The 15,497-nt window shown below is 40.8% G+C and overlaps 1 protein-coding gene and 1 non-coding gene across 2 annotated transcripts in view; both read left to right on the top strand.

Moving 5' to 3' along the window:
- The window catches only part of HSD17B12 (hydroxysteroid 17-beta dehydrogenase 12), a 179,042-nt gene that overhangs the window by 146,271 nt on the left and 17,274 nt on the right, over nucleotides 1-15,497 (top strand). The window contains exons 7-9 of the mRNA XM_027562615.1: nucleotides 5,138-5,172; nucleotides 13,309-13,390; nucleotides 14,987-15,052. Of these exons, the coding sequence (XP_027418416.1) occupies nucleotides 5,138-5,172; nucleotides 13,309-13,390; nucleotides 14,987-15,052 (183 nt within the window). The remainder of the gene's footprint in view (nucleotides 1-5,137; nucleotides 5,173-13,308; nucleotides 13,391-14,986; nucleotides 15,053-15,497) is intronic.
- Nucleotides 827-929, top strand: LOC113906101. The gene has a single exon (XR_003514790.1). It is a non-coding gene; the product is annotated as a U6 spliceosomal RNA (small nuclear RNA).

The following is a 15,497-nucleotide window of genomic DNA, read 5'->3' as shown; positions in this document are numbered from 1 at the left end:
CACCTGCAGATGGCCTAAAATTAGCATATTGAGTTAACTCCAGAAACAGCTTGTAAGCTGTGAGATGGAGTTCAGATAGTGAGATTTCACAGAAACACTTGGTATATGGCATAAATAACCAGCCATCAAGATACCAATTGATGCATATAAAGTAAAATGAGACTACTAATAGCTTAATTTAAATATCCTATGTAAGACTTGACGTTAAAGAGAATTTAATTTGATGTTAACGTAGTGAAGCCTCTCTAGTTACACACAGAATATTAAGAATTATTTGTATGCACATACCCCAACAAAGAACACTTGAAATTGAATTTATTATGACATGTATTCTGAGCAGAAAGAAAGATAATTTAAGTATAGACGAAGGCATTAATCCGCCTTATAAAAGCCTGCGGATTTCAGGTTAACTCTTCCTAGGCTTTTCAGTGTTGTTATATCTGACAGATCCAAGGAGATACTCTATTTTATGGCAAGGAGAAATAATTTAGAAACAGAATTTAAGAGGAGAAACCAATGACCAATACAAAAGAATTTAACCTTTTCATGCATGAATTTCCATCTTTGATGATGAATCATTTGTTCAAATGAGGATTGCAATAAGTATTTCTGGCCCTTTAATAGTCAGGCATTGAAAACACTGCTTCTTCCTTTGTGTTATTAAAACTTCTTGAGTTTTAATTCACTTGTATAAAGACTATGGAGAAGGAAGTAGCTTCCCATTCCAGTATTCTTGCCTGAGAAATCCCAGGGACAGAGGAGCCTGATGGGCTACAGTCCACAGTATCAGATACAACTTAGTGACTGAGTAACAAGAACAGAAAGACTTATTTCAGCAGCAGAGATACTTGAATTGAAATGATACAGGGAAGATTAGCATGGCCCCTGCGCAAGGATGACACACAGATAGTAAAGCATTCTGTATTTTTGCTGTTAACTAAACTTCATTGTGGTAATCATCTTACAATATATACATATATCCTTATGATGTATACTTTCAGTTCAGTTCATTTCAGTCGCTCAGTTGTGTCCGACTGTTTGCGACCCCATGGACTGCAGCACACCAGGCTTCTCAGAGCTTGCTCAAACTCATGTCCATCGAGTCGGTGATGCTATCCAACCATCTCATCCTCTGTTGTCCCCTTGTCCTCCTGCCTTCAATCTTTCCCAGCATCAGGGTCTTTTTCAAGGAGTCAGTTCTTCACATCAGGCGGCCAAAGTATTGGAGTTTCAGCTTTAGCATCAGTCTATCCAGTGAATATTCAGGACTGATTTCCTTTAGGATTGACTGGTTTGATCTCCATGCTGTCCAGGGGACTTGCAAGAGTCTTCTCCAACACCACAGTTTAAAAGCATCAATTCTTTGGCACTCAGCTTTCTTTATGGTCCAACTCTTACATCCATACATGACTACTGGAAAAGCCATAGCTTTGACTAGACGGACTTTTGTTGGCAAAGTAATGTCTCTGCTTTTTAATGTGCTATCTGGGTTTGTCATAGCTTTTCTTCCAAGGAGCAAGTGTCTTTTAATTTCATGGCTGCAGTCACCATCTGCAGTGATTTTGGAGCCCACAAAAATAAAGCATGTCACTGTTTCCACTGTTTCCCCATCTATTTGCCATGAAGTAGTGGGACCGGATGCCATGATCTTCGTTTTTTGAATGTTGAGTTTTAAGCCACTTTTTTCCCTCTCCTCCTTCACTTTCACGATATGTACCTTAAACTAGTAAAAAAGTTATGTAGATTATATCTCAAATGAAACTGGGAGAAAAAGTGAATATATTTTGAAGCTATCTACACATTAACAACCATCAGGACTGACTGAATGTTTAGCATGCTGTTGGTATAATTTTGTAAATAAGATAATATCTTACAAGGTTTTATTTTGTCTCTGATTGTTTCCTGGGTAATTTTTACCATTCAGAAAGGAGACATTTCATAGATGACATGCACACAGTGTAAGGAAAAAAATAGCTCCCAAAGTGTGCATTTGTATTTCCTTAATAGCCCAGCTTAAAGTGCTATTTCTTATTGGACTGTATTTAAGTGTGTACATTTATGTCTTGGGGGGGGGGGGGAAAACTCTGAATTGAACTTTAAAACTCTGCACAACCAGCTATTAAATATTCAAGTGGTACTTAGATCCTTGGTCAGAATAAAGGACTCCATCAGCAGGTCTTGTAGACTTTCCTGGTAGTTCTCCAGATTGATCACTGCCTGCAAATCCCATCCCTCCTCCTCTCCTTTTGTTCGGTAAAGGTAGGTGGTCAGTGGCGCCCCCTGTCAACTCCACTTCGCTACTTCACACATAACAAGTTTCACTCCTCACCCCAAATGCACGTGTGCATGCGCACACCCCGACCCCTGGGTGAGAACATGTTTTATTATCAGTCTTCTTCTTTCTCATCTGGTTTCTGGGGATCTCAGGACATTGGGGGAACTGTTTAACAACTTCTCACAAAATGCTGGGAACCTCCTTATAATACATGAGCCTAAGCATTAAGGTCCCCTGATGAAATGTATTAAGTAAAGTATGTGTTCAGATACTGCTAAAAATGCATATAGTCTATCCCTACAAAGAAAAATCCCCCACAACTGTCACCATGCCTGATGTCTGTCTGTACTAGCATGGGAGGCTATCTGTGATGTAGGATGATATGCAGATTGCAGGACAATATTGCTGAAACTGTCCAGAAACTGGAGAAGGCAATGGCACCCCACTCCAGTACTCTTGCCTGGAAAATCCCATGGACGGAGGAGCTGGTGGGCTGCAGTCCATGCGGTCGCTAGGAGTCGGACACGACTGAGCCACTTTACTTTCACTTTTTCACTTTCATGCATTGGAGAAGGAAATGGCAACCCACTCCAGTGTTCTTGTCTGGAGAATCCCAGGGATGAGGGAGCCTGGTGGGCTGCAGTCTATGGGGTCACAAAGAGTTGGACACGACTGAAGTGACTTAGCAGCAGCAGCAGCAGTCCAGAAACTTCTGTGTGGTGAGTTGAACTGGATGACCTCAAAATGTGTTACCGTTTTTTGCTCTCAACTGTCAAGCACAGCAAGCTTAAGGGGGTCCTGGGTACTTAGTGGTGCTGTGTCCTGAAAGAAGAGTACACACCGGCAACAAGGGCTGCAGTTTCCTTTCAGGGCCTACTCTGTGCTGGCTGTCTGTGCTAGGTTCGTTATCTGTATCACCTTATATGAGATTACAGTCCCTTGGACCACACAGAGATCCAACCAGTCCACCCTAAAGGAAATCAGTCCTGACTATTCATTGGAAGAACTGATGCTGAAGCTGAAACTCTAATACTTTGGCCACCTGAGGCAAAGAACTGACTCATTGGAAAAGACTGTGATGCTGGGAAAGATTTAAGGCAGGAAGAGAAGGGGATGACAGAGGATGAAATGATTGGATGGCATCACTGAATCGATGGACATGAGTTTGAGCAAGCTCCAGGAGTTGGTGATGGACAGGGAAGCCTGGTGTGCTGCAGTCCGTGGGCTCTCAAAGAGTCAGACACGACTGAGTGGCTGAACTGAACTATATGCGATTACAGCATTACAGAAGGAGGAAGATTGGAGAAGCTTCAGGACAAACTCTTTTCTTACAGTGTCTACTTTTTTTCACCTGGAAGATTTGGCCACATCAGATATTCTGGTGAAACGATCCTCCTAGGTTTTGAAGACACCACTTTGTCTGTTTAGAAGTTGGCAGTGTGTTCTCCTATTATGATGTGGTGTCGGTTCAAATTCACATCTTTCCTGGAAAAGTGTATGCAGCAGCTCCAAAGTTGACCTCTGAGTTGAGAGCTCTGCAGAGCAGGTTCTATGTTGGTGAAGGCTGGATGCTTTTTCTTTCTTTGAAGTGTTTCTAGGAAAAGAATGCTCTCTTTGTCAGAATGGTATTTTAATTAAGGCATAATGTTATTCAAGATAGAAAGTTTGAGATTCCTGTGCCTGGCATGCATGCAAAATTCTCTGTAACAAAACAGCATTTGTTTTTTCCTGAACTGATGGTGTGCAGGAATCCAGAGTTCATGTTCCAACTTAGGTGCTTAACTGTGATGTGGCCTTGACTAAACCAGTGGATATCTTAACTTTTCTGAGTTAATAATATCTTAAAATAGAGTTTAGAAGTATTAATAGTTTCTCTCGTCGTAGTATATATATTTAGGCAACAGTCATGAAGTCCTTTAAAAATGAGGTGTCCACGGAATTCCTTGGTAGTCCAGCAGTTAGGACTCTGTGCTTCCACGGCAGAGGGCCAAGGTTCAAGCCGTGGTCAGGGAACTAAGATCCTGCATATTGCTTGGTTCGGCCAATAAAAAATAAAAATGCTAGCGCCCCTTTTTTCATTGTTGGTTACTTAAGATGACAGATAATATCAACTTTCTTTAAGGGTGCATTTTACTCACAATTAGCTTGAGCAGGAGAAGAAATGCATGTGAAAATAGACTTAATATTTGCCTACATGTCACTTTATGGCATTCTCCTAAAGGTTTTTTGATAGGAAAAAAAATTATTTGATCTGTTAAGATTAGAAAGCTTAAGTAAGTTTGGTAGGCAGGATATTTCTTGTAATGTATGTCGTTTTACTGAGAATGTATTTTGGGAGACATGGATTTCACCGTAAGTCCTTACTTATTTGAAGATCTCCATGCCAGTATTACATTTCAGGCAAGACTAACTTTAGCCAGGTTCACTGAAAGTGTTTACAGTGTTGTCTCCAGTAATTTCCTCAGATTCCTTTTTACGCACTCTTAACGTTCAGTCGGGGCCGCTGTTGCTTTCTACAACGGCCTGTACTTCTGTGGAGTGTGTTTCCCCCGAGATCGCTCTTGCCTTCTGCACGGCCCATACTCTGTCTGTGGAGTGTGTCTCTCTGTAAATAAATCCATCTCTTATCTATCAAAAAAAAAAAAAAGAAAAGTTCATTCAGGTTTTTCCATAAGAAGGTATGGCAAAACCCAATTGAAATTTTTGGCCAACCCAATGTATAAAGTCTATAAAATAAACTGCTGTCTGTAGAAGTGGCAAGCAGCTCGGCGATTCCCCCCTTGTTTGTGTGGGCAAGTTCTCTCCACTCTCAGTGGCCTGCATCCTCAGTCACCATGGATGTTTTGTTTTTCTCTTTCACAGATGACACAGCTGGTCCTGCCTGGCATGGTAGAAAGGTGAGTCATAAGCTCACACACAAACACTCAAGCTCATGATTATTTATAGGGAGAATCCTTTCTTTGAAAATTTCATTAAAGTGACTAATGAACCTCCCTTCCATGTCTTGGTGACAGAGTAATGTGCCAGGCGAGTCACACGGTAGGGCATGAGTCATCCGGTGGTGGAGGCCTTTTCCCCTCGATTCCCTTTTTATTTCCCTCACCAGGGTGGTGGTGGTTCCTTTACATCAGGATTAAAAAGCCTGCCTGAGTCACCATCACTAACTCAATTGCCTGCTCTTCTGAGGGGGTGGATAGAGTTCCTGGGATATTCCCGGGAATGCCTTCTTAAAGCGATATGCTGTCAGAGCCCAGCTCAGTGGAGTTTTGTGAAGCAAGACCCCCCATCCTCTGGTTTTTCTGTTATGGGAGAAAGGATGTATGAGGAACTTAGGCATGTTATAAAGTGATCTTAAGGGGTCAGCCTCCCCTCCCCTGCCCTTGGAGAAAAAAGGCTATGTCCTCTAGCTTCAGCTGTATTTGTATTGGGTTCCACTAGGATTTGCTAGATGTCTTCATTTCTCTTGAGAAATGTGTTGCTAAGTCCTTACATTAGGAATAGCAGGAAGTATAAGATGGGAATTAAATTCTGTTCCTCCCTTGGAGAAGTCTGAGTGATGGCTAAGCTTTCAAAGCAAACCTGTTGCAAAGAGATGGGCTTGCTTGGTCATTTGCTAAATTTAGGGTTTCACAGTCATCCTTGCTGTGCAAAATGGCTTTGAGTTTGGGAGAGAGCCACAGGAATCACAGCTTTGCAAAGAGCCAGGGACCCTACTTCCGTGAAGGAGTCTCCATGACCAGCTTCAGGCAAAGATTTACAGCTTATGTTTGTCGATTACGTATTCTTTGCCAGGTGTCAGGCTGAGAACCCGATAGGTGTTTGCTTATATAACTTTGATAGCCTCCCACCATTGTACAGATGAGGAAACTGAAGTTCGGAATCCATTTGGTTGGTAGCTACTTTTTAGTAAGGCTCTTTGTTTGTAATTGCATTTTATGTGTGATTTTTTAATGTCTCAATTGCTTTGTTTTAGTAAAATTTCCCTTTAAAACCTTTTAACTACTTACTGATGGTCGAGCATGCCCCTGATGGTGATGATATGAAAGTGAAGATGGTCAAACCAGACCAGATTCCTGAAAGATTATAGAGAATTAGGGCAGACATAGTAGAACTCAAGATGCATGAAATTTGGGTCCAAAGCTTAATTCTAGTTGGATATCTACAAGTGACACAGAATAAATTCAGGGTAGTATTCTACCCATTAAAAAAGAAAATACATTCCACAGAGGAATTTTTAAGTGTGTTGTTAAAAACCATATCTAGAGAGATACTGGTTAGGACGAATCAGACTTGAAGAATCATGGAATTTCAGTACTTTAATTGAAACCAATCCCCCCTCATTTGACATAAAAAGTGAGATTCAAAGAACCTGAGTGCCATGAGGCTACATAATGAGTTAATACATGATACAAAGTGCTCACACGTCTCTGTAGACCTAGGAGCCACCATCAGAGTTGTAGCTGAAGCCTTAGATAAAGAATGCAAAAGAAAGGATCCATCCATTTCACTGAGTAAAGTTCATCATATGGAAGATGAATTGGATCCTTGTCTTTAAGAAATCAAATTGATTTTACACCAAGGTTGTGCAGTGATCTGGTGGAAAGCTATCACGGCTAAAGAACTAGTCAGCAATGTAAGGGGGTTTTATGAATTGGTACTTTTGGGATAGGAGAAGGAACAGGTCTGTCTGTTTGAATTGAAGGAGTTACTTGTTGTATTAGTCAAGGCAGGCTAACTGCTGTAACAGACCACCCCAGAATCTCAATGACTTAAAATTCTAAAGGTTGATCCTCCCCTCACATCACAGCCTGGTGTGGATCAGTGGTCAGGACTCTGCTCTACACAGTCAATGCAGGGATCTCAAGCTCCTTCATCTGGAGTTGAGGGGGGCCTACTCTTCCCTTGGGTTTCCCTGGCGGCTCATACGGTAAAGAATCGGCCTGCAATGCGGAAGACCAAGGTTTGATCCCTAGGTGGGGAAGATCCCCTGGAGGAGAGCATGGCAGTCCACTCCAGTATTCTTGCCCAGAAAATCCCATGGACAGAGGAGCCTGGTGGGCTACAGTCCATGGAGTCGCATAGAGTTGGACACAACTGAGCGACTAAGCACAGCATGGTACTCTTTCCATAGGCCTTGCAGTTCTCTGCAGAAATATCTGCACCAGCCAGCAAATAAGGGAAGAGACAGGAAGGATGATTTTACAGAGAGTGTCATGGGTCAGGCCTGCAAGTGGTGTCCCCGTCTTCTGCGCTCGTTCCATGGTCTAGAACTCAGTCACAGGCTACAGCTAACTGCAGGGGAGACCAGAAGCGTTGTCATCTGTGTGCCCAAGAGGGAAGAAAGACTCCAAGTTCACAGATCATCTCAAAGCCTTCTTACTTACACATTATAAGTGATTTGATCATAGCCTGCCCTGTGAGCCATCCCCAAATGATCTATTTCCTATGGCTGGTTGCTGTAGGTTTCGTATCTCCATTGAGGAATAGCAGAGTTCTTTGTTGTGGTGGGTTTGTTTTGTTTTTTTTTTTTCCTTTCACTGATGCTGCTTCTGATGTATGTGGCTTCCCACACTCTCTAGAACTATAGCCTAGGGCCAACTGACTATCACTAAACAAGTCTCTATAATCAAACTAAGGTATTATTATTACCATAGAAGTAGAAACTACAAAATTATGTTATGGAGGAACCTTGCTCTTTCCACTTCCCTGGAATTATAAACATTGTGTACAGCTGGAGCCAGGAGGTGGTTGCCATAACAACCATGGAAAAGCTAAAAATAGCCCCTTTCATACTGTATTACTTAAGGTGGAATTATGACATGTTATGGTGTTTTAGGGCAGGCAGTTCTCTTTCATGTGGGAAATGTTTGCAAACTTTCTTCAACAAAGCAATATTTGTATAATGTATTTGGATCACTGGTTCTAATTATATACCTGACCCCCGTGATCCAGGATTCTTTTCTGACATGGAACTCTGTTTTGATATGTTTCTCTGTCTTTTTGAGAACCTGTTAGAGAACTATCTGTACCAATATTCAGTGTTATGTTTCAGCTTTAAAAAAAAAAAAGTAATGACCCTCCAAGAGCAGACTTAAGTTCTCCCTGATAAGAAGTGAAAATATGAAGAACTGGGATGTAGTCTTTTTTGCCCAACCCTCCTTTTTCTGCCATCACCCTGTGTATCCTGTAAGCTGTCCACAGGACCAACTCTGTGTTCCAGTGCTTCACAGCAACATTTAAGCCTCCCTCCTCACATGCAGCATGGAGCAATGATGAGAGTCCTAAGGAAGGTGGAAATCAGAGATTTATTTCATGGGAGACCTGTCACTTCCTCCATGACAATACTGTTTAAGAGCTGTGCACAAGGATGCTACAGCTATCTGATAGAATAGTGGGGCATGTGTAGAAGAAAAGAGGCTTGGTAACTCTTTCATCCAAGTGATCATTAAGGAGAGTTTTCTAATTGGGAATTTCACCGAACTTAGGAAATTCTAGAAAGCATAACGATAGAAGGCTATAAATGCAAGGAACTGAATTTCATAGGGTTATATGTGTTTAATGTCTGGCTGGTGGGAGGGCTAGTCATTGAAGAGAATATTTTTAGATGAAAAAGTGCTTCCTTATCAGCAGTGGTGGTTTCTGCTTTGTCTTTGCAGTATTTTAATTCTAGCAGATCCTCAATAACATGCCACTGAGACACCATCGTGTGGCTGTTAGCAAGTAAGCAGCATGATGAATTAAGAAGGTTGTATCACAGAAAATATTACTGGACTTGTTTATTTGGATATTTGTCATAACAGACTGGAAATGTTGAGAAATATGAGCATTGGGAGTCTTCATTATGGAACTTCAGCAAATATTCTTAATGTACCTTCCAATCTTAGAATTGTTCCCCAATTCCCCAGAAAATGAGAGATTAGCCAGGGTTTGGTTTTATGTTTGTTTCTGTGTGCAATTAAGCTCAGCCCATTTTGTTCTTCTGCTTGATATAACAGAGTTGTCCTGAGTCTGGCTGTGCCATGGAAACTAGTTTGACGTCACTAATTCTGCTTAGATGGGGGATTAGCACTAGACAGAGTAGCTGATTTCAGAGGCTGGTCCTTTTCGTCTCTCGGTCCCAAATGTTCATCCCCATCTCTACGTAAAGAATAGATACTGTATACAGTACAGAGAGTAAGACCACTCTGCAAAGGTGCTGTTTGTGACCCAGACAAAACTAAGTTGAATATGATCGTCCTTGGAGAGAGAGAGAGACCTGTGTGCAGGAGGGCTTTTGCAAGACAAACGAATGACGTGTGCTGCTTTGCAGCGCAGCGCTTTTGTGGAAAGGGTGTTTTCTTCTCCGCGTCATTTTGGTCCAGTGATACATGCTCTCCGCTTCATGTTTACTTAGGTCTAGTGCATTCTCTCTTTATACTTTTTGATGCATTTTAGAGTGCAAATATTGTGTTTTGAATGAAGTATCTTTCAATTCCGACTTTTCACTTAAGTCAAACTAACTCTACCTCCTGGAAATTTTTAAATTAAGGTAGAATATTTGAGAAACAAAAATCTCACTTGCCTCAAGGAGTAAACAATTCAAAGCACATGCTTGCAGAATTGTGGCAGACCATATTTGACTATTGGTCTGTATTAATTTTGCAAGCAGAAACAAGGTTTTTATTATCTTGCAATGAACTTTCCTGTATTGAAATCATTGCTTTGGTGAGTGGCATTTTAGGAATCTATTTTGGTGAGGTCAAGATTTCCTTTTTAAAAATGGGTTGTTTTTTTTTAATATTTATTTATTTGCTTGCATTGGGTCTTCGTTGCAGCACACAGGATCTTCAGTCTTCATGGCAGCATGTGGGATCTGGTTCCCTGGGCAGGAATTGAACCCTAGGCTCCCTGCATTAGGAGCTCAGAGTCTTAGCCACTGGATCACGGGCAACTCCCCAAAAATGTTTTTAATAACTTTTAAACTTTAACTTTTACAAGACTTTAAATTGTATTTCACTTGTGAGAAAGGAAAGAAACAGAATGTAAGATTTTTGTTTGAGGGCACATGCCGCTCTTTTAGCCAAATTGAGTATTATCTAGCCCAGAGTCCCACTGATTGAACCAGCAGTGACCAGCCACAGTGAAAAACATCATCTTCTACAACCACTTCAGAATGGGTTTTCTTCACTTGCTGTGATGAGTGAGGATATAGCAGTTCCTGGTTATTTGAGAAAATGTTAAAATAAACACCACCTAAACTCGCATGGGTGCTTGGGGCTCAGGACGAGGTGCAAAGATTCGGGCTTATTCTCAGAAAGCAGATTGTACTGCAGGAGATAGCTTCTACTTGATTGGGATCTGCTTTTAACTCAAAGGCAACACATTCCAATAAATTATAAATATATTTCACTCTCTTTATATATAGATTTATTGAGCTATATTTCACATGTCCTAAAATCCACTCATTTAAAGTGTACAATTTGGTGGTTTCTAGTATATTTACAGAGTGTATCATCACCACAGTCTAATTTCAGAATATTTTTAACACCCTAATATATATATATATATTATATATTATAATATATAATATAAAGATATTTTAAACATCATAAATTAATACTGTATTAAAAGTCTCAGTAACAAAGGTGGTTTTTAACCCCTTTTAATCAAAGGAATTTCTCACAAATATAGATAAAATGAAATTACTAGATAACTAATTGCTAATTCACCTGTTTTTATCTTAGAATAATTGGGTTCTAAGTCCTGATAGACATTCTTACTCTTAAAATTTAAAAAGAAAAGCCTTTTCTGTCTGTGTGAGAGACACAGGCATAAACTACAAGAATGGTATAATTAATACGTTGACCAAATATTTCGAACTTTCTTCAGAAAATTTGAAATTTGATTTCTATGTCCAACCTGTTAATTGAGTCACCACTTAGGAAAGTGTATATTACTAATAAAGACTTCAGTTCAAAAAAACAGAAGCAAAAAAACAACTCATTTTCAGTGACTCATTAAGTGGAGGGTCCAGACTTCCATTTGATGGTTGAAGTGGCATCTTGCCTAGAGGCTGGCAGATGGACTGAATGACCTTTCGGGATTATTTCTTCTCAGATTTATGTCTAAAATAACTTAGAAGCCATTTGATCTTGTTTCTTTTATTATTTTGCATAAGAAGGGCCTATATAGTCCTTTTAAAAAATACGAAAAAAAAAAAAAAAGGCCTTGGGAAGTAAATTTCAGGCCAAGAATAATGAGAAAGTAAGCCTCCCTGATTGGAGAAGGCAGTGGCACCCCACTCCAGTACTCTTGCCTGGAAAATCCCATGGACGGAGGAGCCTGGTAGGCTGCAGTCCATGGGGTCGAGAAGAGTCAGACACGACTGAGCGACTTCACTTTTACTTTTCACTTTCATGCATTGGAGGAGGAAATGGCAACCCACTCCAGTGTTCCTGCCTGGAGAATCCCAGGGACAGGGGAGCCTGGTGGGCTGCTGTCTATGGGGTCGAACAGAGTCGGCCACTACTGAAGTGACTTAGCAGCAGCAGCAAGCCTCCCTGATAGCTCAGTTGGTAAAGAATCCTTCTGCAATGCAGGAGACCCCGGTTCTATTCCTGGGTAGGGAAGATCCCCTGGAGAAGGGATAGGCTACCCACTCCAGTATTCTGGAGCTTCTCTTGTGGCTCAGCTGGTAAAGAATCCACCCGCAGTGAGGGAGACCTGGGTTCGATCCCTGGGCTGGGGAGATCCCCTGGAAAAGGGAAAGGCTACCCACTCCAGTATTCCGGCCTGGAGAATTCCATGGATGGTATAGTCCACGGGGTCACAAAGAGTTGGACACGACTGAGCAACTTTCACTTTCAAGTTGAAAGAAAGGCTTCCCAGGTAGCACAGTGGTAAAGAATCCATCTGCCAACTCAAGAGATGCAAGAGACCCGGGTTTGATCCCTGGGTAGGGAAGATTCCCTGTGAAGGGAATGGCAACCCACTCCAGCATTCTTGCCTGGAGAATCCCATGGACAGAGGAGCCTGGCGGATTGCAGTCTGTGGGGTCACACAGAGTTGGACACAGCTGAGCGACTGAGCATGAAAGATGAAGGACAGGAACCTGGTCTAGAGGGCAGGGGACAGGCAGGGTCAGGTTGACGTAGCTGAATAAGGGGACCAATTCCCCGGGGAGAATGGATTTGAGGACCAAAAGTTGGTTGTTAATTCTGTCTAAAATTCCTAAAACCCTAATTTCACACTTTACTCAAGCCATATACAACTGCTAACAACATGTGTATTTGCAGCATTGCTTTTCTCAAACTAATTTTTACTTATTTGTAGAACGAGTCGTTCCTGGTAACTTTCTGACTCTGAAATCTCACTAGTTTCTAAAAGTTACAGTAGTAATTGAGCTTTGCCTTTTGGCAAAAGAATATGATTTGGTGAACTATGGAGTAGCATGACTTTAGAGTCAGCTCTTCATTTAGCACCTGAATGCCTACCACCTGGGGAAGATAAGAAGGCGGGGCATAGCCATTCATTCATGTAAGTACCTGTTACATGCTCACCACAGGCAGAGTATTTTGAGGAAAAGCATAAGTTAAGAGCTCTGATGTCCAGAAGCTGATGGGTTTTATGAGGGATACAAATGTTGATAATCATAGAGTGATTAAGTGCTGCAGCATGATAGTATGTGATAAGGTGCCAAATTAAAGCATACCAGGAGTATGAGGGTGTTTTTAAGGGTGATAATTCTTGGTGCTATGGCCAGAGAAGACCTCAGAGGATAGAAATCAACTCGAGAAGACCGAAGATCTAATCCGGTCATGCTCCAGATTACTAAGACTGAGAAGTGAGCTAATTGCAAAGAAGAGCTGTTTCTAGTTGATTGAGTTATGCCTCTTTGCTGACCAAGCATAGCACTTGCTGATGAAAGGCAAGGAGAGAGGTGGGTTAGAAAAACAGCCAGGTTATTCTATTTCAAATAGTTTTATATATCTCAATCTGTAACTTACAATTGTATATTTGATTTCACTCTGTTCACTTGCATCTTCTTTTTTTAGATCTAAAGGCGTAATTCTGAACATCTCCTCTGCCACTGGCAGGTACCCAGTCCCGCTGTTGACCATCTACTCTGCAACCAAGGTGAACAATTTTTTAGTAAATGGTGTCAGAAGAAGAATAAAGAATAGTTTTCAGTTTGAAAAATAAGAGATGGACTTTCTTGAAGTTCTCTCTTTAGCCATTTTCAAATGGACTGAGAAAAGGAAAATAGCCAAGCCTAGTTTCGGAAGAGCTGGAGCTGGAGATAGACGGATTGGTATCAACTTTACAGCCGAACTGAAGCGCCAAGATCTCAGATCCGCAGATGATATTTTTTTTTTCCCTCACAGTTCACTGGTTTTAAAATTGGTGTTTGTACTTTCCAATAGAGAGCTGGTCTGAGCCAGTTAGCTCAGCTGATCAGAACATGGTGTTAGTGAGTCTAAGACTGGGGATTTGGTTCATGAATGACTCAGCATACAGCTTGAGTGCCAAGTCCGCAGAACTGAATAGCAGGATTGCAGCTAGTCAGCACATAGGTAAGCATAGCAGACACAACATAGACGCGAAACTGTGAATGTTTGGCAACATTATTCAAAATTCAGAGATATTTACTGCCACTTCTGAAGTGAGATAAGAATTTCCAGAGCTCTCTGTAAGATTCCATAATTCTATACCACACCACCATTCACCTCTTCACACTGCTACCAGGACAGTAGTGATTTAGAATGCATTTTATACTGCCTGCAGGTCAATAGCATGATTCTCAAATACATTGTTGAAGCATAGGATACATCTCTGAAGTAAAGGTGACCACTGAGATGCTGCTTTTAGGGGAAAATGAGCAAAATAAAATGCACAGTAAGAACTTGCACTGTGCAGGGGGTAAAAAAGAGCAAAATACCTGCCCTCTTTTCCCTTGCCTTTCAGCCCCTGGAAAAACTGAAAAGTTTGGCCCCACCCCCCACCCTGGAATCTACCTGCTTTCTATATCTCTGAAACACACAGTAGGCATGTTTAAAATGAACACCATGTTTCTTGAAGTGATTGGTAAACTTCTTCTTGCCTGTTCTGCTCCACAGGCACAAGACTATTAATATTATTAACAGGGACTCTAGTAGAGTCATCATTGATACATTTCAAGCCTGAGATTGAGTCCACATTTGAAAAAATGGTATATTTTACAAATAGATTTAGAGTTGTTCTGTTGGAAGAAGATGGGCTGTCACGTTCATCTCTGCACTTCTTGGATCTTGCCATCCCAAAGGACAAAGAGAATGCTTGCTCTTTTCTTCTCTTTACTGACAACAAAATCCCCATAGAACAGACTTGAACAGAATTCATCCTGTGTTTCTGTTCGAATGGCAGGTGGGGAAGAGGAACGTATCCTTTGTTATATAATAAGAGGGTTTTTTTTCTTGGAAAGTAATTTTCTGAAAACAGAAAAGATAAGAAGAGCCTTTTCCAGTTCAATCAGAATTAGATATTATATTTGGTGAAAGAATACTTAATTAAGTGGCAAATAAAGAAAACGTGAGGTTTTGAGGGTTTTTTTTTTTTTTAAGGTCTCTTCATTTGAAGTGAAAAGAATGATTAGAAATTATAGTGTTAAATGGTTAGTTGATTATTTTTGTTTCCATGGCTACAGATCAGGCCGATTGATGTAATGTGTGTGTTCTTACTCCCACCCCCTCCCAGGCTTTTGTAGATTTCTTCTCTCAATGCCTCCATGAGGAATATAAGAGCAAGGGCATCTTTGTGCAGGTGAGTAGAGTTCGTTTCAGTTAAGTATCCCTGTTTTTGTGTGGTTTCCACAGCAACTGTTGCTGTCTTGGCAACGAAAGAAAATCACATTCCTAGGTAAGTGAATGTGACGTTAGCACACCATTAAAGAGATGGTTTCTTTTCCTTTATGCCCTTAAGTCTAGATTTAAAACAGTTATTGTCTAGAATTTTAAATCAATGAACCCTAAAGTAGAACTATGCAGCATAAACAGTTGGTGCATAGTAATTGTAAGTGCTTATGATTTTATTTTGAAAGAATTAGACCATCAGTATCTCTTAGCTGCCAAGTATGCAAGGAGTGCCACTGTTTATTAATGATAGGAGAGGAAAGTGCTGAATAAAGCTAACTTTTTACTAAAGTGAGGATGACTGCATTTACCAGGTTGATATAGGTATGGTAGTGATTTTTTTACTTTTTTAAAAT

The sequence above is a fragment of the Bos indicus x Bos taurus genome, chromosome 15 (genome assembly GCF_003369695.1).
Source record: "Bos indicus x Bos taurus breed Angus x Brahman F1 hybrid chromosome 15, Bos_hybrid_MaternalHap_v2.0, whole genome shotgun sequence".
Classification (NCBI taxonomy): Eukaryota; Metazoa; Chordata; class Mammalia; order Artiodactyla; family Bovidae; genus Bos; species Bos indicus x Bos taurus.
The sequence above is the reverse complement of the archived record's forward strand: the minus strand, read 5'-3'. Positions and strand labels throughout refer to the sequence as shown.